Below are 25281 nucleotides of genomic sequence, written 5' to 3'. Positions count from 1 at the left end.
TTCAGTTCCCAGCTCTACCACAGGCTTCGTCTGGGATCTTAGTCATGATAGTAATTGCCTGATTTTCACAGCCCCCGTTGGTACCAACCGGAGCTGTGGGTGCCCAGCTCCTCTGAGAAGCCTTAATTTTCAGAAGCATCAAAGTGGTTTAGGAGCCTAGGACCTCACTGAGACTTGCGCAATTATTCCCATTGTACAGAATGGGGAGGAGGGAGGCACAGAGAATAACATTTCCAGAAGAATCTAAGCCCCCACTGACATTCAATGGGACTTACGCTTTTAAGTCACTTAGGGTATGTCTCCACAGCATTTTGGAGTGAGCCCCCGCAGCCTGGGTCAACAGGCTCCGGCTAGTCGCGCTTGCACTACTGTTCTAAAAATAGTTATACAGACAGCACTGTGCAGCTGCAGCTTGAACTGGAGCTTGGGCAATGAAGTCCGCCTACTCCAGCAGTTCTCAGAGTTTTCTATTGGTGACCCCTTTCACACAGCAAGCCTCTGAGTGCGACCCCCCTTATAAATCAAAACCACATTTTAAAATATTTAACACTATTATAAATACTGGAGGTGAAGCGGGGTTTGTGGGTAGAGGCTGAAAGCTCAGGACCCTCACATAATAACCTCACGACTCCCTGAGCGACCCCCAGTTTGAGAATCTCTGGCCTACTCCCTAGGTTTCAAAGCCTGAGCTCCCACTCACTCCCGCTTGCTCCAAAACGCTGTGTGGACATACCCTTAGGTAGTTTTCAAAATGTCATCCTCTGTGCCTCCCTCTCTGATCTGTACAGGGGGAATAATTCCCTACCATGCCGGGCTATTGCGGGGATAAATTCATTAACGTTTGTGAGGTGTCCAGATCCCACGGTGATGGGGCCCACGTGAACATCTAGCTAGATACCACTGCGTATATTTGAGACCCATCCTCGGGTGCTGGGATATGCTACTTGGGGAGACTGTTACGTTACTCTGCTCGCTGTGTTCAGCTCACAGCTTTCAAGTGCTCACACTTCATCCACATCTGGACCTCAGAGCTGAACGTGTGGTTTGGGCTCATCTCGCAGGTCTCTGATATACCCACCTCTCTTTCCTTCTCTTTCAGTTCTGATTCAGTCTCCTTGACTTTGTTAACAAACATTTGCCTCATTTCTTCCTCTTTCTTGTGCAGTTCACCTAGGAACTCTTTTCTTTTGGTCTCATAGGTTTCTTGAAGGCTGGATAAAAAGCAAATGAGACACTACGGTATTATTCAATAGTGACTAGCAAGGCTATGCCCGTCTAAATTGCTTGAAGGCAGAGGGGACGGAGAAGGGAAAAAGAGAAAAATATCTCAAGCAGCAGAGAGGTTCAAAATCAATGTTAGCAGGTCTCAGTCTAGTGGCCTGATGTTGCAAGCTCTCTGCCCAAGGGGATTCTAGCTGATGGAAGGTTTGCAGGATCACTACTGGAAATGGATTGGGGAGATGAGGGTCACTCACCTGAATGGCTGGCTGTCAGGATCTGTGTCCTTGAACCCCATCTCCTCCAGCTTGCACCGTCTGTACAGCTCATAGTGGCGGGTGTGAGTCTGTTCCCGAAGATCTTCCATGTTGACTCGAATCAGCATTTCTCGCAGTTTCACAAAGTCACAATGACTTTCATTCTCGACTGATTAAACAGAAGGGAAGAAATTCAGCAAATACGGGGGGCGGGGGGGAGGATTGAGGGGAAGGGAGGATTGCAAGGATAAGGCAGGACAGATTAAACCCAGCGAGATCCTCTCTCAGGGAATGTGTACCTTTGGTGCAACGAGCGAAGCTTTCCAACAGGAGAGCATTGCAGAAGCAGGGCCTTTCCGTTTCAGAAGCATCTGCCTAGGCAGGAGACTGCTCTTTACCAGGGTGCAAGGTTCTAGGGCTAGGACAGCATTTCCAAGAGCAAGGGTCATGAGCACAAAAGGAATTAATGGCGGACCTATGAGAGGACCTATGGGACTTGGTGCCTTCCATACACTGATAGCCACGGAAATGGGTGTCATAGAAGGATGATGGGGCATGTGCACAAAGGTGTATGGGAGCAGTTCTGTCACCAGGACTCTGCCCCACTCAAGGAAAAAAGGAAATAGAACCGGGTTGAAGGGAAATGTATATTTCCTGGATTTTATGTGCCGTTCTGAGCTGTTACTTCAACGGCATGGGGCTCAGGTGAAAGATCCTGCCCCGACTGCACAGCACGCGTTTTGAGAGGGGCTCCGAAAGGAGGATCAGCGCTCGAGGGAGGGCACTTGTACTGCTCTCATCATCCCAGCACGGCACTGAGTGAATGCCTCCGAAGCACCTGAACAAGCTAGGGAGGGTTACAGTCCCCCACCTAGACATTCAGCACAGAGCCACCGTTGCTGGGAGGATCACTGAAAGAGAGAGAGAGAAGCAGAAAGACCCTCAGGAGCAGCTGAAGTTCCCACCCTGCTCTGAGAAGAGCTCCCACACACTGTATAAAGCCAACCCTCCTTCCAGGGCTTGAGTTGCATTGGTTACAATAGCTCATCATAAACTTCAGTCTAAGCTTTCACCCTATAATTGGCTGCTCCTAGGGTTTTCCCAGCTGGAACCTCTCTGATCCAGAGCTTAGCTCTCTCTGTTTAGAACCCTGCTCCAGCCTGGTTGGAGCAAAGGGAATGCACCTGCCTGTATGACCCAGCCGTAACCACACTGCACCTTCAGGCAGGGTTCAAGCACCTGATAACTTGATTCAACAAAGGAGCCCTGAATGGTGATACAGAATCCTCGGGTCTCTTGCCCTGGCACCCACACTCTGACATGGTGGTAGAAGAAAGACGCGCAGGAGAGAGCGTGAGCACACACACACGCCGAGGGACTTCACAGCTCTGAAACGTGCCCTGCTGTTGACTTCCTTACCTTGCACCACCCCCCAAGGGTACTGCCGAGCTCTCACCAGCTTGTTTCCAACTTTCACCTCCTCCGTGCTGCCAACAACAGCAAAGGGCAGATGAGCCTGAAACAGAATCAGCCCAGGGATTCAGTGCACATGCTAGAATCTCTCACAGGCATCAGTCTTACAAAGCTACCATGAGCTTCTTCTAGCCAGGCACAAAATCTGCTTCAAAATCATTTATCTCAAGCACAGAATCTTCGTTACTCAGCGTGAAAACAATGAAACGGCATAGGGCACCCTGCGTGCCCAACACCTGCTTGCCATGGAGCCGTACAGTGCGGCTTGGAGCCAGAGCATGGCACAGCAGGTTCAGGTACCGGCTTTGGCACTGAGTCAGTTAGAGAGAGATTTTATTCATGCCCTGGACAGTTACTTCCAAACTACAGCTGTTCCCAACACATAAAGCATCACTGGCTTCCACGGCTAGCAAGTAGAGGCCCCTCCCTGCTAGACTGTTCTTACTGCTGTAGCATCCCCAGTGTGCTAAGCCCTGTCTGCACACAGAGGGTGGGACAATGCCTTCTTTGAAGAACATACAAACAAAGACATTTGTTAGTGGTGATTTGCACAGCAGCTCACATGAAGGCACAGGATGGGGCGTTTGCAGGACACATCACATGCTGGTTTAGTTATTAGAGACATGGTATCCAAGAGTGAGGGCGGGGGGGAAATCGCAACACGTTTAGGGAACATGGCATCAAGACGACATCATCAGCTTTGTAAGTGCAGTAAAGGAGGGCATTGGTTGAGAACACACAGTGTTCGTTGGACACAGCCCTTACATAGAGAGCTACAGGCACTGTCAGTCGCTCTGTCCCATCCCAAGGCAAATATCAATTAGAGAACATGTGTTACATTCTCACTACTCTCCTCACATCACCGCTTCTCTCCTCTGTCGTGGCACTAATGCTGGAGGTTGGAAAGTCACGCTGCAATAAGTTATGGCAATTACCAGTACAGAATGACCACCCAGCCACACACTAAGCACCAGACAGCTGATCTTCCCCAAACACCAGCACATGCAGGGTTTTACTGTGACAGATACAAGACTGGTTCGATTACCTGCTGGTCAGCCGGCAAAGCTCTCAATAGTCAATGGGAGCTTTGCTGGAATAAGGAGCACAGAAAACATTAGGAGCTAGGTATTATAGTGGTAACCAGATGCGGGTAGGTATTATGCTCCCCGTTACAGCCAGTATCCAGAGTTCACCACGCTGTTAAACATACTGCAATCTTGGTCTGCTTCCCAGGGATTTCAATGGGGAGGGGCTAACAGAGGTCCTTCATTAATAGGCGGAAGTAGACTCAAAAGTAGAACTCATGGGGAAATGTTCCCTCTTCCTCTCCCCATGAACAATTTTGACAAAAGAAAAAGAATTTTAATTTTCATCAACTTTTTTCTGCATTATTCAGTTTTTTGTCAAAACAAACAAACAAACAAACAAAACCCACACAACAGTAACCAAAACCCAAAATATTTCAACCAATGGGGCAAACATTTTTTGTTTTATTGCAAATTTTTGCCCAATTTTTTCAGTTTTTGGTTGCTAGAACCCCCCCCCCCCATTTCCATTTTTGGGTTTTTTTTGGTGAGAGACCAAAACATTTAATAAAAAATGGAAATTTACTGTGGAAAAAGCCTATTTTGGTTTAAAAAACCCCAAACAAACTATTTCAGATGAAAAATGTCAACCAACTCTACTCAAAAGCACAATTCAGATTCCAGATAGCCCAATTCATGGAAATTAGCAAGACTCACACTCACTTAAACCAGGGCTGAATTTGGCCTTAAAAAAAACCCAACAACATAGCAGAGTACAATCATCCCTATTTTTATTTTAAATTGGGCTCCATTTATTTGGCTTCCTTGGTTTAGGAGACTCCAAACTAGAGCTGGTTGAAATTTTTCACTCAAAGCTTCCCCTCCCCGCCATGAAAAGTGATCTTTAAAAAAAAAAAAAAAAAAAAAAAGAGATGAACAATTTCAGCACAAAGTTTCCTGTTTCAAAATCTATTGAGTCTTCAACAAAAAATTAAAACTCAAAAACGTTTCAGTTTTTCTCCTCTCCCTCCAACTCTTTTCCATTTTCTCCTTTTTTCATTTTGCTTCTTAAAAAGGATGGGAAAAAACCCAAACTTCAAAAACTGAACACTTTTCTGTTTTCTCATCCCTAAAGTCAGAAAATTTCTAATTTTTTCGAAACATTTAAAAAACAAAAAAAAATATTGCAAAACATATTTTGACTTGCTGCAAACCCAGCCTTGAAATATTAGCATGCAATCTATTTTAGAGCAGAACATGGCCTCTCATAAGAGCTGTATGAGATTAAGTAACAGTCACACTTTAATTAAATTCCTGTACAGTGAGGTTTAAAAAAGGCACAAACAAAATAATGTCTCTTCCTCTCTTTAGCAATAGCCTTAGGCGTCTGTCAGATGCACTGCTCCTCTTTAAAACAGATCTAGTATCCACACAACCCCCTTGAGGACCCACTTTAAAATGTGTCGTTGTCCAGCAGTTTCCTTTGTTACAATATTCAGAGGAAAGGCAATAAGCAGCATTACTCACATTCATTACGGAGTTGATCTCTGCGACAGCTTCATCATCCGTGGGGAACTGGTAGATCTGCACTCCGTTACTGACCAGCTCACTCATTATCTTTATCTTAAACTTGTGCAGCTCGCTCTTGGAAATGGTGTCTGCTTTGGCGATGATGGGGATAATATTCACCTACAGTGGGAGTAGGGGAGAAACCAGGGGAACCATTATAGGGCAGATCTGGGAGCAGCAGCCAATCATTGTCCCTGGCTGAGCAGCATATTGATGGGTTTAGAGCCGCTATGGCACTGACCCTCAGAATAGCTGTGCCGCCTGGACGGCCCCTTTAAATTTCTTAATATGCCACACATGTTACACTTTGCATGTAATAAGACAGGCAGCAGCACCAGTACAGCTAAGCACTGGATGGTGTAGGATGCCACCATCTAACTATGTTTTCTGCAACAGTAACTTCTAGAGAAGCTAAAGGACAAATGCCCTGTGATTAATGTGGACAACAAGTAGATCAAACCCTCTGTAACAAGCAAAAAAATCAGACAAGACATTATCTTCAGAGACTCTTTTCCTGGTTTTAGCCTTAGCCCAGTGAGCGCTGGGACAGGACATCGGTAGTTCCTGTAGGTGCAGCCATGATCAATAAAGCTCATACTTTTGCACTTCACTATTGTCTTGTTTAGGCCATTTCATCCCTGAAATGTTACAGATAGTGTGAAATGAGACAGCGTGATTCAATGGGGGAAGAGCAGAGACTTGCCGTCAGAATCTTTGCAGCAATTTATTTTAACGCTTGTTAAAACTCTCCTTGAGTGCCACACTATGTGTGTGTCCTGCAGATTAAGTGAGCGACTGGGAAATGACACCCAGCTGTGAAGTGCCAGTATTCTTACGCTTGGCGTTACTTAACAGTGTTTTCACATCAGCAGCTCAGACCCAAAACAAACACTGTACAGTTATTTCACTCTGGGTTCTGCAAAGCCATTTCCCCCAGCTACGCTAACCTCCACAGGGAGAGAAAGTCATTCACATTCACTGTGTAGCCCAGTCTAGCAAAACCTAGGGCCGTTTTGACATTTCTCAGGCAGGAAGCCATTTCACTATCATCTAACACTGTGCAGAGCTGGGAAGCCTGCTACACAAGGCAGTGTTGGGGTTAGGGTGGAAAGTCCTCTCTTGTCCTCCCTCTGGAGGGTTGGTGAAGGAGAGAGCACTACGGGGGAGGAAGGGGAGTATTGGGGGAAGTGAGAAAACAGGCTTTGCTTTCTCTCTGGGGGACCTGGCACAAGGAAAGGCAGCAAGTTGTGAGTGATTTGTGGTGTCTGGGGGCTTTTATAGGCCACCCTTGGAGGTGCTGTGTGTCTGAAGCTAGACCGCACGGAGTCTGAAGGCAGCTGGAGTCGTGGGGGTAGGAAAAATCAGTTTACAGATCTGTCTGTGTCCTCTGGGATGCAGGAGGTGGTAGCTGATGGTGGTGAATGGCAAGTGCTTCCTGGGGAGCGGGACCCTTTTCAGCAAGTGCTTTTAAATAATTTTCCTCTGCCCAGAAATGCCAAATTCCATGTTACAAACCACCACTGAAAACTTCTGTACTGGTTCCATACTCCAAACAGGGAAACACCAGACTCCAGACAAATTAACGGAAAGTCTGATCTGTCACCTAATGTTTTTCTACTTCCCGTATTTTTGACCTACAGAGGTTGGAATTCAAAACTGTCGCTTGGTCTGTCTATTGACACCCATTAAAATAAACGAGGCTGCTCTCCCAGCTCTGAATCTCTTTGTAGCTCGCTAGGTGGCTTTCCACAGCTTTCATGTCATCCCTTGCTTAGCTCTCTGGTAGAAAAGGAGACCACTTATTGGATTAAAAAAAGTGACCCAATTCGCTAGCTGCCCCATAATGATATTTTCCCATATTAGGCTTTTGTGAGTGACGTTTCTACTCATGAAAGTAAACAAACAGCTGGACTCTGGCAAATTCTCCTGCCCAGCTCCTACTACATACCTCAGTCCTGTCCTATGAGATCTGTGCAACTCAGTCCCAAGCTTCTCCTGACTAGAACCAGAGGTTAGGCAGGACAGTCCAGTGGTTAGGCTGATGAACCTGATTCTCCCAAGTCCCAGGTTAATTCTCTGCTCTACTACAGATTTCCTGCATGACCACGGGAAAGTCACTTAGGGCTTGTCTACACTAAGGCCAGGGCAACACTAAATACTTAGGTTGATCCAGCTACATCACTCAAGGATATGACGTAGTTAAGCCAAACTAAACCCCAGTGTAGACAGCACTAGGTTGGTGGAAGAATTCTCTTGGGGAGATGGATTAACTACAGCAACAGGAGAACCTGTTCCTGAAGCAGCACTTCTAGTGAAGACATAGCTGCAGGAAAGTTAATCCGAGTTAACTGCCAAGGTGGGTTAGTTAAACCACATTAAACCCTTGTGGGGACACACTGATTCAGAATTAGAGTGCCTTTAGTTCAATTGAGCTTAATTCATTTCCAAAGGTTTAAGTAATCCACTTTAAATTCATACCATTAGTTAATAAAGATTAACTTTCCTGAGTGTCCTTGTATAGACAAGCCCTTATTCTTTTTGTGCCTCAGAGTCCCATCTATAGAATGGGATAACAGCACTTCCCCACTTCGCAGCAGTGTTGAAAGGATAAACATATAATTCAGAAGCTATGGCAACAGGGGCCATATAAGTACCTAAGACAGACAGACAGCCTGGAAAGTAGTCTGTCTGTCTTGTTCCAGTTGCCAGGGGCCAAATGTCCTTCTTGTGAAAAAAAATCATCATCACAACGGGCTATCTTGTTAACCATCTGAGCAGAGACAGAAAGGACTGAGTAGACCCAGGACTCCCAGTGGTGGTCTCTCCAGGTCTGGTATAAGGCCCATTTACCTGTGTGGAAGAATGAATGACCTTGGGAGGAAAGCCCAGGGCAGACTGCATGCGGTTTTGCACCTTCCAGCATTTCCGGGAGTTTGTGCTGACAATTCAGCAGGGCTTGTGCTTTTAGAAACATTGTTTAGTCATTCCATTTTGGACAATTTAATCATCCTGTTTCCCAACATACCCTCTTCTCAACAACCCAAATCCTCCAGAGAAAGGATCAGAACCTGGGACTCTCTCTGACAATATGTCCCATAGCAGCTAATGAAGGATTAGAACATTGAAACCCAGAACAGGGATCAATTTGCCTCAATTGTCTTTATTAGTATTAAATGGTATAATCTGACCACGCAGTCAGAGACAACAGGTCCTCCTTCTAACAGCATTAGCTAAGTTCAGCCTTCTACCTATAACAATGCAGGAGGCAAAGGGCCCCACACAGTTTGCCCTTCCAGTGGGGATGAGGAAGCAGAGATTGTGTTAACAGCTGTTTCCCCTGGTATTTTCCTGGGCCCTTGCACTGCTCAGATAAAGTGCAGGCCAAGGCTCCTAGGATTTGGTTCTAATCCCCGCTGATCAGATTCTGTTTGCCTTGAAAAGGCAAATCAAGGAGAATCCTCTGCTCCACAATTTAAGATCCAAGAGGCTTTTTAAATAGATGATACGTCCAACAATCAGCAGCCAAAACAAATATGAATGCCAGCAATTAGCTAACAGCAAAAAGATAATGGTGTTTCAGCTGAATTAGTCTTGGATTATTCCAACTTTTCCTGACACCTGGCAAAAATATGTACAGCTGTTTAAAAAAAAAAAAAAGACTGCATCAGGAAGGTATCAGAAAGCGTCCTGTTACAATGATTAGGTCACCTCCTTCAAACTGGGTTTCACTTTCCAAGAACTTTTCAACTAACGATCTACACAGGAGGCCTGGATGAAAAGCAGGAGGTAACCCCTGCACACACTCTCCCCATCCCCTCTCCTCTTTGTCTACTACTCCTTTCCCCTACCCTTTTCCCTCTTGACTTTGATTTCCTTAATTTTATTATTTTTTTGTTTTGATATGTGTCATAAGAACCCCTGTGCCGGGAATACTGCTGTTAATGCACAGAGGAATCCATGGCTGTGTAAAATATCTTGGTCTTTTCTGATGGATAATCCTTTTGTACTTGCTTTATATGTTGGCTTCTAGAATTTGTTTGGTTTGTTGTTAAAAAAAAAAAAAAAAAAAAAAAAAAGATTGAAAAAGTCTAATAAATCAAAAACTTCAACAAAACAAATGAGGTTTCAAGTGCTGTTGAGCTTGATCCACCCACCAATGTACATCATTCCTCTTACAGTGGCCTTCATGTATCTACTTGCAGCGTGAAGGACACAGCCCCAATCGACTGATATGTAGTTTAGCTAGGAGTCAGAGCCAAAGTCTCATCTCACTCCTGACTAAGTTTATAACCAGCACAAGCCCTCTCAACAAAGCGAACACGGCTGAAACAGAAAGAGGTTTATCCTTCCACTCCCTGAGTAGACCCTAACAACACAACACTAATAATGCTTTGCACATACACAGGGTTTTCATTCAAGGATTCCACGGTGATTTACAAACAATAATTGATCCTCATAGAACCTATGTGGGGTAGGAAAGTGTTATCCCCATTTTAAAGACAGAGAAACTGAGGCACAGGAGTTTACCATCTGGTTTTCAGCTCCCAACAAAATTGATGGGTGCTCAGCACCTCGGGAAAATCAGGTTACAAGTGTCTAAAGTCATTGGCCGAGCTGGGAATAGGATACAAGGGTCCCTGTGTTCTCACGCTGCTGCTCTAACCTCTGCACAGTCTGTGAGAAGGAGTGATTATATGTAAGGGCAGCGCTTACTGATTCGTTCTGATCAAACCCCTACTTGCCAGGCCTCAGAAGTAAAGCTTTCTGAAATCTAATGGTAATCCCCTTCATGCCCCTTTCTGATGTGATCCAGGTATTTACTGTGTATTCAGAATTCCTAAAAGGGATGCAGCCTTCACTCAGATATCATTGGCTCATTCTACAATGTTAAAGCTTTGGAATAAAAGGGCTAAAAGCACCCCATTTAAAAACCTTGCAATAGAGGGCCAGCCCTTGGTCAAATAGGATCCCAGAGCAAAGCAGTAATTGTCGCCTCTCTCCTCATCCCCAACAAAATAAGGGAGGTGAATATTCTTCCCCAGCTCCAATGGCATCTCACGTTATTCTGTACCCTGGAGGTCACCCGAATGATCCCGCCCACTTTGCCCTTCCACAGCACTGGGTTGCTCCAGTGTAATAAAACCAAGGCCTAGGAGGCCATAAAGTATAGTACTGAATAAGCAGCAGTAAACTACCGGACACCAAACAGGGCTGGCTAGTGAGGGTTGCTTCAAACACATTCTGCAGAGAGCAAAACTCCTGCACCTTTGAATTTAGCTTTCATTAAAGTGCCATTGCACCCTGAAAAGGGACTGTGGAAAACTGCACCTTCTTAGTCCTCCGTTCTGTAAATCAATACAAATTAATATGTTTTAATTTTTACTTCTTTTCACACTCCTGTTAGCACCGGAGACTCAACACAGCTGGATTCTATTTTAGCTTGTGCACCATCAATCAAACTGTTCCCCAAGTTCCAGTTACACCTGTGGATCCGGCAATGGAGTGGTACAGGTGTCACTGAAAGCAGAGTCTGGGAATGCACAGAAACAACTAAGGGCATAAATTGGCCTGCAGAACCCCTCTGATGGGTGATGACATGCAAGTAATAAAGAGTCCATCTGGGATCTCTGAACTCAGGTAGGGCAAGCAGTTAGCTTTATCTTGTAAATGGAGCACGTTGATTGGGAAATCATGGAGTGATGATAAACATGGAGCCCCAGGATGCCAGTTTTACAGAGTCACTTTCTAGGGCAGAACGGCACTTTAAATGAATAACTCAGCGAGTTTATCTGTGCCACAGGGAGATGATTTTTTTTTTAAAGTTCTTTTCTTATTTCTCTACTCGCACCAAGGGAAAAGCTAGACACATTTCAATTCAAATATGCCTCTTCTTGTTTAACAGACATCCAGTCATCTATTATTTACCTAAAATCCAGCTTTGAAGATGTTTCTGGCTGCCTGGAAGTAATTAGATACAGTAGACAACAGCTGGCCGTGAGCTCAGCTGCAGAACAAATGCGGTATTACGGCATGATGGAAGACTTCATGCAAAAAAAACCTTAGCCCTAGAGGAATCTTGAAAATTCAGTACTTAGAGCAAGACACATTATTAAAATCAACATAGGGAATCAAAACTGTATACCCAAGACCTGACCCCAGCCTGCTAATATGGTACAGCAGAGGTATAACAATCAGATTCCTACCAAAAAAACCCAAGCCCCTTGCTAAACAAGTCTTAGAACTCAAGCCAACGTAGGAACCAAACCGTATGAGAGAGGGGGATGGTCTAGTGGATAAGGGGCAGGACTGGGACTCAGTAGACTTCTGACCTTGAACTTGATCCTCAGAAGACCTCACTGATGTCAACACCTGTTGTGACTGAACCCTTAGGCTTTGTCTACACTGGAACTTCATAAGGAAAACTTTTGTTGTTCAGGAGTGTTAAAAAAAACAAACCACCACCCCACCACTACCCCCCGAATGACAAAAGTTTTACTGACAAAAAGCACTGGTGTGAACAGCGCTTTGTCAGCAGGAGCGGTCTCCAGCCGACAAAGCTGCTGCCATTCGTTGAGGGTGGAATTTTTTTGTCTCCTGCCGACAAGCAGCAGCTACTCTGCGTGCCCACAGCCGTGTCGCTCAAAGCTGCATAGTGTAGGCATAGCCTTAGTTTTTCTGATTCCTCAACTGCAAAATGGAGATGACAACATTTACCAGCCTACCAGGAAAGTGTTGAGAGGCTAAATTAATCCAAGCTTGTAAAGCGCTTTGGGGTCCTTGGATGGAAGGTGGTGGTGAAAAGCAAAATATCTATACAGGCCTGGATTCAACAGAAAGAAGAAAGCTCACCAGTCTCCCCTTTCCTAGTCCTCTAAAGACACTGCGTAAGTCTAGGTAATCATTCCATGCAATACAATCACTGTCTGAAGGCTTCGAGAGGCAATGCAATGGAACCATGTCAGGGTGGTTTAGCCAAGTGGCTTAGCCAACTTGAAAAAAATACTTCTTATATACGCTCAATTACAAATGATTAATTTTGGTATGATCCTAGCGGAAGCAGGGGAATGCTCCCGCTATAATTTTTCCTGGCTTCTATACTACCCCGCTGGAATCCTCGGCCCAGCTCCCTTTACCTGGATGCCTGCCTGACTGCAAGGACTCCCCTTTCTCTCTCCCGTGCAGCAGAGTCCTTTGAACCCCAAGAAGGCGGGACCCAGGATCCGTGTGGGGCTTAACCCCCAGTTTCATCATGGGAAATTAGAGTGGAGCTACCCTAGGCTCTGTCTTGGAGTACTCTCTCCTCACTGTCCACTTCTCTGCCCAGTGATCACTACTATTGAGTTTTAACCACATACAATTTATTAAACAGCAATTATAAACAAATAAGGACCTGCCTAGGTGGCCAGCTGGCCGACTTGGGAGGGCTGGCCTCTCCCCATTGGCCCTGGGGACCTGTCAGTCCCAGGATTCTGACTCCTCTTCGGCCCTTCCCCTTTCTCCTGATATTGGGAGAGGGCCAACAAAAAAGCTAAGTTTCAGTAAGAGGCCTAAAGCCCCCTTACACAAGGGCCAATTTAAAAAGGCAGCAGGAGACGTTAAGGGAAGGGAATGCACGAGGAAAGGAATATAAAAGCGTGGTGGGACCACCACCACCCCCACAAAGAACGCCAGGGAAATCACACATGGGCATTCTTGCAAACATACTTTAGAGAACACGTAATGCTGGCATCACACCAGGAGGCAGAGTTTATTAGGGGAAAGTTTTCAGATGCCCTATGATATTAATGTAACAGCAACTCCAGGGTGCTGGAACAATTTGTATAGTGGGGGTGCTGAGAGCCATTGAACCGAACTGTAAACCCTGTATATGATGGAAACCACTTCAAGCCAGCGGGTACAGCAGCACCCCCAGCACCCCTCATTCCAGCACCTATGCAGCAACTACAGTTACAAGCAAGGCGATCACAAGGTGGAAGCCAGTAAGCGGTGCCAAATAAAATGGAGCCAGCTGCTGGGGCTAGCGTGGGACACAGACATCTTCAATCTTCTTCCAGTAAATGTCTGCCATCCAGGAAAGTGCATCACAGCCACCTTTGGACAGAGGTTGGGTTGGAGAGTGGACCTTAAAAGTGATTCAGAGGGACCCTGGTTACTGCAGAGTCCATGCTCTAGTTTATTCCTGCACAATGCAAAATTTTGCAGAAATTAATGTTGTGCGCACAGAATTTCCTTTCCCCCCCACTGAAATGGGCTGCAGAGATGTTGGCTGCCACTAGGGGCCTCTGGACCCAGCAGAGCCCAGCTCCCAAACAGAATGGGGGCATTCCCAGCAGCTGCAGTTCTCAGCACACCCTGAAGGAAGGAGGCAGCGCATGTAGGAAACTCTGTGCAAGCCCAGGACATGGCATCAGGCTGTTTCTCCCTCTGGATCTCTGGGGGGGGGTGTCCCTGCAGCTGCCTCTGGGGGGTGCGAGTGTCTGGGGGTGGAGGGGGCCATGGCTGCAGGGCCGGTGTAACCATTAGGCAAACTAGGCGGCCGCCTAGGGTGCCAAGATTTGGGGGCGCCAAAAAGTGGCGTGGACTCCGGCAGCTCCCCGACCCAGCTCACCTCCGCCTCCTCCCCTGAGCGGGACGCTGCATCCTGCTTCTTCCCCCTCCCTCCCAGCACTTGCACCAGCTGATTCACACGGCAAGCCTGGGAGGAAGGGGGGAGGAGGAACGCGCGCACTTGGGGAAGAGGCGGGGCCAGGGCAGGGATTTGGGGAGGGATCCAATGGGGGCAGGGAGGGGGCGGAGTCAGGGCAGGGGCGGGGCCACGAGGGGCCAGGGGGAGGGGAGAGGAGGAGGAACGCGCGCGCTTGGGGAAGAGGCAGGGCCAGGGCGAGGATTTGGGGAGGGATCCAATGGGGCAAGGAGGGGGCGGAGTTGGGGCGGGGCCACGGGTGGGGCTGGGGGGAGGAGGAATGCGTGCGCTTGGGGAAGAGGCGGGGCCAAGGCAGGGATTTGGGGAGGGATCCAATGGGGCAGGGAGGGGGCGGAGTTGGGGCGGGGCCGCGGGTGGGGCTGGGGGGAGGAGGAACGCGTGCGCTTGGGGAAGAGGCGGGGCCAAGGCAGGGATTTGGGGAGGGATCCAATGGGGCAGGGAGGGGGCGGAGTTGGCCGGGGGTGGGGCCAGGGGGGGCGCAAGGTGGAAGTTGCGCCTACGGCGCAAAATATCCTTGCACCGGCCCTGCATGGCTGGCCTCTGGGGAGGGGGGGGGGGGGGTGAGTGTCTGGGCCAGGGAGGGCCCCATTCAAGGTAAAGTGACCTCTGCAGTCATAGGACAAAAAAGAGGGGTTAGTGGGTTACAGATTGTTGTAATAAGCCGTGCATCCAGTGTTTATCTATTCAGTCCATGATTTTTAGTGTCTAGCACAATTATGAATTTAAGCTCCTGGGCTCATCTTTTGAAAGTGTTGTGCAGGTTTCCTTTGAGGATGAGGACTGGTAGGACTTAGAGTGATTGCTTTGTGAAAAGTTGTTCACCCACAGGTGCAGGGGTGGGTTTTTTGTGTGTCTTTTATCATTTTCCTATGTGAGTATATTTGAGAGCGTAGTGACTGTCTGGTTTCACCCACATAGTTGTTACTGGGGCAGTTAGTGCACTGGATGAGGTTTATGGAGGAAGTCAGTTGTGTTCTGAAGGTCCAATAAAAGATATTACCTCACTCACCTTGTCTCTCTAATATCCTGGGACCAACACTACAACTACACTGCATACAGGTAGCTATAGACATTTAGCTGGTGATTGAGAAAAGGGATTGGCATTCTAAGTGTTAAATATTCTTCAAGACAAGGAAATCACTTTTTATTAAAAAAGCAAGCTGAATAAGACATCAATGACCTTTCGAGCCTGCCTCCAACTCCCTCACAGCATGCTGACCAAGTAGAAAGTGTGTCAAGAAGCCTTAAATAACTTTAAGCTGCATGAATGTCATGTAACGAATCACATGACCAGTTGCCACCTAAGGGAGTGACTGCTTGAGGACCTATGTAACGAAATATAGATGTAACCACTAGCTAGACTATAAACAGACCTACTTTTTTGGATTCCTATGACCTTGCTAGGTTATTGACCTTACCATACTTTGAGAAGGCAATATGATACAGGAGTTAGACCATTGAGACACGTAGGTTCTGTTCCTGCCTCTGATTTGTTGTTTGATCTAGAGCAAGTCACTTATCCTCTTTGACTTACTTTTCCAATGTGAATGTGAATATAGGGACAATTCTAAAGTGCAGCTGTGGTAAGTCAAGTCCATACGTAAAAACATTTTCCCTCAACAATTGCTCCATCTGTGTATCCAAGGGCAAAATCTGTTACCCTTAGCAAAAAGTCTCAATTTTTACTGCTTTTTGCCCGTTATCACTACTGACAGGACAATACAGGTAGCACTGCAGTTCCTACAACACAGCTGTGGGACAGCGAGCTGGAGCCTATACTGGCTTGCCTGTCAGCAAACCTCCTCTCTCCTCCCCTTCCCCCAAAAACAACAATAGTTAACTGGGGGAGGGATAGCTCAGTGGTTTGAGCATTGGCCTGCTAAACCCAGGGTTGTGAGTTCAATCCTTGAGGGGGCCACTTAGGGATCTGGGACAAAAATCAGTATTTGGTCCTGCTAGTGAAGGCAGGGGGCTGGACTCAATGACCTTTCAGGGTCCCTTCCAGTTCTAGGAGATGGGTATATCTCCATATATTATTATTATAAGTTTCAGCTGAAGACTCCCTTGTTTTCACAAGAGATGATGAGCCAGAAACAGCCCAGCTTGACTTTCAGATCCCAAGTGAAGTTATTACAGTGATGGGTGCTGCAGAAAAACTTGAAAGAGACGTTTTCAAACAAATGTCTAGTTTTTCTTGCAAAAAGGAGCAAATTTTATATGGAAGCCACTGAGAAGAAATGAACACAGAACCCCATGAAACCATCTATATGAAGTCACTGATCAGGCAGATCTGTGCTTTAACCAACCTAGCTCACAGAGCTGTTATGAGAATTCATCAGTTGATGTCTGTGAAGTGGTTTGAGACCCATGTATGGAAGATGCTATGCATTAATATTGCTTTACATCTAACTGAAAGCATACATTACTTTTGAAGATTGGATGCTTGCCTTAAACGCCTTACCTTGCTATCCAGCTTCTTCATCGTTACCAGATCTAAGGATTTGAGCGAGTGCCCAGTTGGAGTGATGAAGTAAAGGCAGACGTGGATTCTTGTGTCATGATAATTAAAGAGAGAACGACGGATTTTCAGCTCTTCTTGCAAGTAGTTTTCAAACTGCGTGTCAATGTAATCAACTACTGGCCTGTAACTAAAAACAGATGCCATTAGCAACAAGAATGCTGAAGTTTAAATGAAGTTGACAGTTTAAAGTTATCATGCATTCTCTCAGCCCCATTATTTTAAAACCATTTACAAAGAAGCATAAAATTTTTTAGCCCTTCACTGGTAACATGCAGAATATTACATTCACACGAGCAACTTCTAATCAAAAGGCGTGTGGTATTTTCAGAGACTCTGTTGCAGCACAAAAGGGATTAATGCTGGTGGAACTGAAATATGGAAAGCAGACAACTTCCATACATCAAGCTTTGACCAGATTTCAGGTGTAAAGTATCTCGATGTAGTAGCATAGCAATACAAAGAGGAGAATCCAGGAATCCTGAAGAGCCTTTACCACTGGATAGCCATGGCAGATTATAACTACTTTGAAAGGAGGCCAATTGAAATTACTGCAAGACGTCTTACAGGGACTTAGACTCATAGACTTTAAGGCCAGAAGGGACCATCATGATCATCTAGTCTGACCTCCTGCAAAGGTCACTTGATCCAAACAAGGTGCATGAGCAGTTAAATGGGAGTGGGTGGGAGGAACCAATATCACAAACTGATCATTGTCATCATGGACAATTCCAACTATTCCACAGTTGGTTTGGTTTTTTTAACTAGATTTGTAAGAGTTTACAGGTTAGCTAACCAAGCCATCTGAAAGGGAAGAGACTATTATTCCCTGCTAAAGACAATGGGACGAAACCTGAGATGTGCTGAGCATCTGCAATTCCCATTGACTTCAAAAGGAGCTGCAGATGGTCAGCATCCCTCAGGATTTGGCTCGGTGAGTTTTTGAGTGAGTTAAATAGATCTTTGGTTTAAGACACAGTTCTGTAGGTTCCCCACTAATCCAGTATCTTTCTGACTCATGATGTGAGTGAGCTCCCCTGAGTAATATGTTTTGGATGGATGGAGTGATAACACAACAAACCCCTCACCATCACTAATAAAAGGACAGATTCTGCACACAATGGGACTCCTCATAGAGTAGGAGACTACTCGGCCTGAGTAAGGGTGGCAGAACCTGGCCCAACACAACGAAAGAAGAAGAGGTTAACAGCTTCTTCAACAAGCCTGGAGGAAAGAACTGCTCCTCAGCAGGTCTCCTAAGAGACTGTTGGTGTGTCTTTCACTGAATTAAGCAAACAAGTCAGCAGGATTACACTGGATTCTTTAAGACAACTCACAGCACGTTACAGTTTTCACTGCCTCACTAACCTCACCCTCTCTCCTTAGCCAAACTCCCTCTAGCATTCTCCCATACTTATTACAGCGGCTCATCCCTGCCCTCTTCAGTCTAATGCGGCCATAATCAAGACACCTCATGATCCAAATGGGAAAATTGGGTGCCCAGGAACAGAGGCTCTGTCTGTAACATTGCAGGGAGAATCACATATGTTAGAACACTAGAGGCTGGTGCAGAAATGGCGACTAGATGGCATGTGACCTGCCTTTCATCTTTATTTATCTGGTCTCCAAACCCCACTGCATCCACGATTGTCAGTTTCAGGTGCACGTTGCTCTCCTGCAGGTCATAGGTACGCGGTCGTAAGCGAACTGCATTCTCGTAGTGACTGGCCTCCTCCGTCTCAAAGGTGGTATTGAAAAGTGTGTTCATTAGTGTGGATTTCCCGATGCCTGTTTCACCTAGGAAGGAAGAGTCACCATTCATTGCAGAGTGGAATTCGTAAAGGGATTTCAGAGTAAATTAATTACAGAGCAGAACAAAAATTAAACTGTGAGAGGTTACTGCAACTCCCCCAAGTTCAGAGAGGTATAATCATTGTGATGTTCCTACTGCCCTATTCCCAAAGGCCTCCGATTCTTAATCTTATTTAGCACGTTGCTTCTGTATCACTGTTCATCTGAAGATCTCACAGCACATGCAAACAAAATCAAAGCAAACGTAACCAGAACCCTCTGCTGTCTCCAACCCAGATTTAGAGGCCAAAATAATGAAAGTTAGGAAGAACACAACAACTTACAGGACATTCAGTTCTGATTGATTCTTCATCTCAAATGCTTCTATTCACGAGCTACAATGTACCTGGCTCAATTTTTTCCACACCTTTTACAATGTACTCACAAAGCAATAGCTCCAGGTACTTAAAATAGTTAACAATGCAAGTCAGTGCAGTGTGATCTACGTTCCGTGGATCTGTGGCAGAACTACATGAAATGTCTGCTTAAGTCTTCGGATTCTCTTTTTCTCATAGTGAGGTTTTTCGTGTGTGTTTTAGCACTGCCCAATGTATTTGGCTTTCGGCTTCCTTTGTTTGGCCTTGTCACTTGTCTCTCTTTGGGGATTTGCACAAGCGGGGCAAGCGTGTTCTCCCTCTGTGAGACAAAAGACTATTTCCACCCTCCCAGGATTTCAGATTTTGACCATTTATGAAACAGAGGAATATGTAATTTTTTTAGCAGACAGGGCAAAATCCCTCCTTAGAGTAACAGCACATGAGTCCCAAGTGGTGAATCTGGCCCAGAATGTGGGAGGAAGAGGCCAGGATTGAGAATCCAGGGTGGTCAGAGCAACCTCAGTTGCTTTTTATTTAGTCCTGTGCTGCCTGTTTGTCAATGAGCACTTCCTGAGCGTGCCTGTGGGAATGGAGAGTTTGTGAGCGCGCACAATCAGCTAAGTGACTGTCTTGCCAAGTGCATGCCTAACTCCCTGACCTACATGTGCATGCAGTGAGTGTGTGCACAGAAGGCGCCCTGGAGCTCAGGCTTCTATGGGTACATCCTCATTCAATGGAGGTGTAGTTTCCAACTCAGGTAGATATACACGTGCTAGCTTTCATCCAGCTAACATGCTAAAAATAGAAGCGTAGCCGTGGCGGCACAAGTGGCAGGACAGGCCAGATGCCCCGAAGACAACCCTGCCTGGGACCCTAGGTACTTACTTAGGCCACTTGCCCCTCCTGCCTCAGCAGCTACAGTTCTATTTTTAGCACACTAGCTCGATCAAAGCTAGTGTGTGTATGGCTACCAGAGCTGAAATTTACACCTGAAGCTCAAGTGCAGACATACCCCAAGTATGGAAACCAGGCCTGTTAGTACTAGAGATGGTTTCTGGTCATTTTACATTAGTAAATGCTCCTAGCTAAGTATTAAGAACTCTTACTATACAACCACTCTACAAACCTTTTCTTTAAGTCTCCAATCAAAGCCAGATCAACCTAACAAATGCCCAGAGGCTTTAAAACGACTTGTTCCTCCACTATACTCTTAATCCTTTCATCCCCAATGTGCCATTAATAAGGGTCAAAGGTTTGTAGAGCTCCCACTGCACAGAAACCCTTAGCCCCCTTCCCTTCACAGAAGTGGACCTGCTAAGTCAGCTTAACCTGTCAGCCAACACATCTGTTCCTCTGTTGTGCATGGCTGGTCTATGGCTGCAGGTCTGCCTTTGCCCAGCCAGACTGCATATCAGACAGCTGCTCCGCATGGCCCCTCTGCCTGCTCTGCTCTCCTAGCTGCTGCCCCCCATCGAGCCATCTCGAGGGTGAAGATTAGAGGCACCATGAGGTCTTCATTAGGGGTGTGATGAACAAAAGCGTGGGTGTGAGCATGACATGCTGGAAAACGCCCCATTCTGACGCACAGGGTATCAGTACGTGCTGATCAGCAGGCAAATGCATGCAGCACTGAAACAAGGAAAAAGGGAAACACTGCTTGGGTGTTTTATTTATTGAGAACCCAATGCAAATCCCATTCCAAAGGCTTAAAACACTCCTTAGATTTGGCTTGGTATAAATAAATCTTCCAAAATATTCCCAGGCTGCACGTTACAGAGAGCAGGAAATGGTGCTGCATGGCGCGAGAGTGGCTGCGAGGCCACACATCAAGCAGAACCAGCCAAGTTGGAATCACAAGGAGATAAGCAAAAGAAAAGTTGCCTCAGGCGCCGATCTGAAGCCACCCAGGCAAACTTCTGGAGAGATGAGCTGCCCAAACGCAAAGAGGGGCTGGAATGTTTTGAAATATGAGTTAACAAAAGCCTCAGCTGGCTGGGGAGATCTGGTGATAGAATCCAGAGAGGGTGGAACGCCTAAGCTGTAGAGATGGTTTCCTCCTATAGATCTCTTGATGTACAGAGCTTACTTAGTCATTTTCCCCTCCCCCAACATTGCGTTGTTGCCCTTAGTCACACGCTCCAATCCACGTCAGCATGGTTTGTGGCAAAGGTAAAGCAAGACTAACAGACATTTGTTTGGGGCTGGGGATGGGGGCAGTTAAACCAATGTCACATATTTTGGTCTTGCAGGCCACATACCAAGTGCCATATTGCTGTACAGTCTTGGCAGAGCGTTGCCCAGGAGCAAGGCAGCAGGGATCCGTTGGTTTAGCATCATCCCCCTCTCCTAATGCATCATCTGTGCAGGAAGAGCTAGAAGAAATCTCTGCCAAGTTGAATAATTTAGATAAGCAGAGGGATGGAATGTGAAGTCAAATGGGGACACCAGAGACAGGCTCAGTGGGAAGAAGACTATAAAACTAAGAAAATTAATAAAGGAAAGTTGAGGGTCTCTCCCAGGCCAGCTTCCCCAGATGAATAATGATCTCATGCACTGCCCACACACCAAGGCAAACTGTACAAGATAGAATGGATAAACCTTAGTGCTACATTTTCAGCATTGACGGGCCACCATTTTAACTTTACTAGGCATGCCCCTTCCTGGCCATCGTCTTTTGGAACTGATAAAGAGAGTCTAAGGTGCACCGATCAGCTGAGTTGAACCGACGTGGTTATGGGAGAGCGGGATAACTGGCAAGCTGCTAGACTACAGAGGCACCTAAGCCTGATACAAGGTTTTTATTTTAGACCTAGCAGGTTCTGGAACCCTTCTGCTCCCACCTTGGAGAACAAATACTGCGTGGAATATTTGTACTGTAGATAGAATGGTGGAGAGCCAAATACTGGATCCCCCAACAATGGCTAAATGCCATGTGAAGGAGACAAAAACCAACTGATGATCCAAACCCATCTGGCAGGGAAGTCATTTGGAAAGCTCAGGGCTGATCTATCCAAAGTCTGTCAGGAAGCATTGACTTTCTCCCAGCATTCTCCTGTCCAGGTTGGGTCAGGACTGGGAGGAAGAATTTGTAATAACAGTCAACAGCTGTAATTGAGTTCTTCTCTCTTTGCCAGGGAACTATAGGAAATCTGATGATCTCTCCCACTGTTTCATAGATTTAAAGGCCAGAAGAGGCCACTGAATCATCTAGTCTGACCTCTTCCTCCCTCAAAAAATAAATGTGGCGATTACAAATGCACGGTCTTCTGCTGCTGGCACACTGCTTTTGAAGAATGACATTACAAAGCCCAGGGTAACATCCTTGCTTGATGTTAAACTCTGGGTACAAGCAATGCTGTTTACTTGGGGTTTGGGTATGAAAGAAAAAAAAAAAAGTGTAGGTAGGGAGTTCCTAAAGGGGTCAGGATCAGAATAAAGGAAGTATTCCACTGCCCACTCTATGTAAAGCTGTATCCAGTCTGGGCAGGAAGAGATCTTGGAACACATTTCAGATATTGAAAATATCACTTCCCCTGCCTTGATCACTGGTCCAGAGCCAGTGCTGGGAAGAAGTCTCTGCCCCCAAAAGCATTTCAACTGTTATTGCAGGTTGCAGTACTTTAAGCCTAAAATAAAAGCATGCCAAGCAAACAAACAAAAAAATCATCTGCAAGCCAGCACCCCCAGGCATCACCAGAAAGGACTGGCTTCAAGCAGTCTGTGTGGCATCAGCTACTAGAATCATGCACAAATTGAAAGGGAAAAAGTAAAATTATAATGAGATTATTGTAAGGTCTGTTCTCTAGCAACCAGCCAGCATGCTTAGAGATAACTGTTTTATGCTGAAGGCAAACAGGAAATTCCATCTTTCTTTGGGGACAGAAATGGACCCAATTCAAAACTCTGGATTCACCCACCCCCAAATTCTGCGAAAGTTCCAATCTGGACCCAGCTCAGCTATGAAGAATTACTATTTCTAGCTGTAGTGATAGTGATTCTTAAGCCTGCTATCAGCCACTTCATTTCCCCATCCTCAAATCCATACGTCTAAGGCCCTACCAAATTCACGGTCCATTTTGTTCCATTTCACAGTCATAGGATTTAAAAAATCACAAATGTCATAATTTCAGATATTTAAATGTGAAATTTCATGGTGTTGTAATTGTAGGGGTCCTGACCCAAAAAGGAGTGGGGGGGGTCCACAAGTTATTGTAGGGGGTTGCGGTATTGCTACTCTTATTTCTGCGCTGCTACTAGCGGCAGCACTGCCTTCAGAGCTGGGTAGCTGGAGCGTGGTGGCTGCTGGCCGGGAGCCCACCTCTGAAGGCAGAGCCGCCGCCAGCAGCAGCGCAGAAGTAAGGATGGCATGATATGGTATTGCCACCCTTACTTCTGCGCTGCTGCTTTCAGAGCTGGGCCCTCAGTCATCAGCCGCCCCTCTCCGGCTGCCCAGCTCTGAAGGCAGAAGTGCAGAAGTAAGGATGGCATGGTATGGTATTGCCACCCCTACTTCTGTGCTGGTGCTGGTGGGGTGCTGCCTTCAGAGCTGGGTGCCTGGCCAACAGCCGCCAGCCGCCCAGCTCTGAAGGCAGCGCAGAAGTAAGGGTGGCAATACCATGACCCCCCTAAAATAACCTTGTGACCCCCCACCCTCTTTTGGATCAGGACTCCCAGTTTGAAAAGCACCGGTCTCCCCCGTGAAATCTGTATGGTATAGGATAAAAGCACACAAAAGACCAGATTTCACAGGGGGAGACCAGATTTCACCGTCCGTGACACATTTTTCATGGCCATGAATTTGGTAGGGCCCTACATATGTCCCACATCAGCTCAGGTACAGAAGCTAATTCTGTTTGTCCTCCCATCATGATTTGGCTGCAGCTAAAACAACCCATGCTTAGGGATGGGCAGGAAATTATTTTTTTTTTCCATCTTTTGAACATTTTTGAGAATTTGAAAGATCTTCCTGTCCCAAATTTGGTTGAAAGGTCAAAGTATCAAAAACTTTTGTGGACCAACAATCCAAAAAAATCCCCAAAAAGAAAAACCCAGTTTTGGCCAATTGAAGCATTTTGTTTGATTTTTTAAAAATATTTCATTTCAATTTCAACCACTTTTAAAAATCTAATTAGCTTAAATTTCAAAACAAAAGGTTGCTTTGAACCGGAAAACTGGAATTTTTCATTTGAAAAAATGTCGACATTTTTGGAACTTTTGAAAAATATGTTTTGAGTTGAAAAATTCATCAAAACCTTTCACACAAAAAGTTTCAGGTTAGATGAACTGGCATTTATTGCCCAAAAAAGTTTAATAATAAATAAAATTATTATTAATAATTATAAATAAATAATAATAATCCCTGCCCAGCTCTATATATGTGGAATATTTCAACAGAAAAAAACCCTTCAACTATCTTTACGAAGAGGAACACGGTTTCCCTCATGAAACAATAAAACACGACATTATGTTAACGGCAGTCTGGACTTCTGAGTGCTATTGTAATGGCTGCCACCTTGGCCAACACACTCGGGACTGAATTAGGGATCTCCAGAGCTGCTACAACTACAACTGAAGAGGATGAGAGTCCATTATAGCCCCAGCTAGAGAGCTTTAACTCTGGAGATCTATTCTGAGGGGAACCTGTAACACATACTTACCAGTGGTTTACACTATTCCCAGATCTACTACAGACTTGTTGTTACACCTTCGGAAAGTCATTTAAGGACAAAACTTTCCAAAAGTGCCCACTTATTTTGAGTGCCTAGTGCATGATAGGCCATTGGCAGAACACCCACAACTCCAACTGATATTGAACACAGCTGAAGGTGCTCAGAGCTTATGAAAAGCAGATCAGTGGCATCCAAAATTGGGCCTACAGAATAAGCTAGCACTTGTGAAAATTTAGGCCTATGTGGTTTGCCCAAGGTCACACAGTGAGTTTGTGACAGAGCAGGGAACTGAACAAATTTTGGCCTTAACTTCTTTGCATTTTCCATGTAAAATTCCAGTAATGATACTTATCTCTCTTTGTGACGTGCTCCGACATCCATGGATCTGATGTGCTACTAGATTATTATTTATTGTATTACTACTACTAAGAATTTTCCTAGTCTATGGTAAACTCTGCTTACCCACACAGAGGATGTTGAAGCTGAATCCTTGTGTGACAGATTTGCTGACAAGCTGATCTGGGAGACTATCAAATCCAACATGGCCCCCCAGGGAAAGATTCCGCTTCTCTTCATTCTGTTAAAGCAAACAGAGTCAATTTAGCCAGAGCGCATTAAAAGAGAGTCAATAGCACAAGGGCTAAGGAATAAAAATCACAAGAAACGTTACCATCATACTC

General features: G+C 45.8%; 1 protein-coding gene across 4 annotated transcripts in view; it reads right to left on the bottom strand.

Moving 5' to 3' along the window:
• SEPTIN8 (septin 8) overlaps positions 1-18547 on the bottom strand; it is a 39199-nt gene extending 20652 nt beyond the window's left edge. For 2 of the 4 annotated variants that reach the window (XM_065409759.1, XM_065409760.1), the window contains exons 1-6: positions 18366-18547; positions 16708-16894; positions 5501-5662; positions 2895-2991; positions 1476-1644; positions 1079-1211 (exon numbers count right to left, since the gene is read on the bottom strand). In XM_065409759.1, the coding sequence (XP_065265831.1) occupies positions 1079-1211; positions 1476-1644; positions 2895-2991; positions 5501-5662; positions 16708-16894; positions 18366-18532 (915 nt within the window). In that variant the 5' untranslated portion in view covers positions 18533-18547. Of the gene's footprint in view, positions 1-1078; positions 1212-1475; positions 1645-2894; positions 2992-5500; positions 5663-10807; positions 10817-16707; positions 16895-18365 lie in introns of those variants that run through there. The other 2 variants (XM_065409761.1, XM_065409762.1) reach the window with 2 other exon arrangements.
• Between the last annotated feature and the right edge of the window lie 6734 nt (positions 18548-25281).

The sequence above is a fragment of the Emys orbicularis genome, chromosome 8 (genome assembly GCF_028017835.1).
Source record: "Emys orbicularis isolate rEmyOrb1 chromosome 8, rEmyOrb1.hap1, whole genome shotgun sequence".
NCBI lineage: Eukaryota > Metazoa > Chordata > Testudines > Emydidae > Emys > Emys orbicularis.
This window is presented reverse-complemented; position numbering and strand designations above follow the sequence as displayed.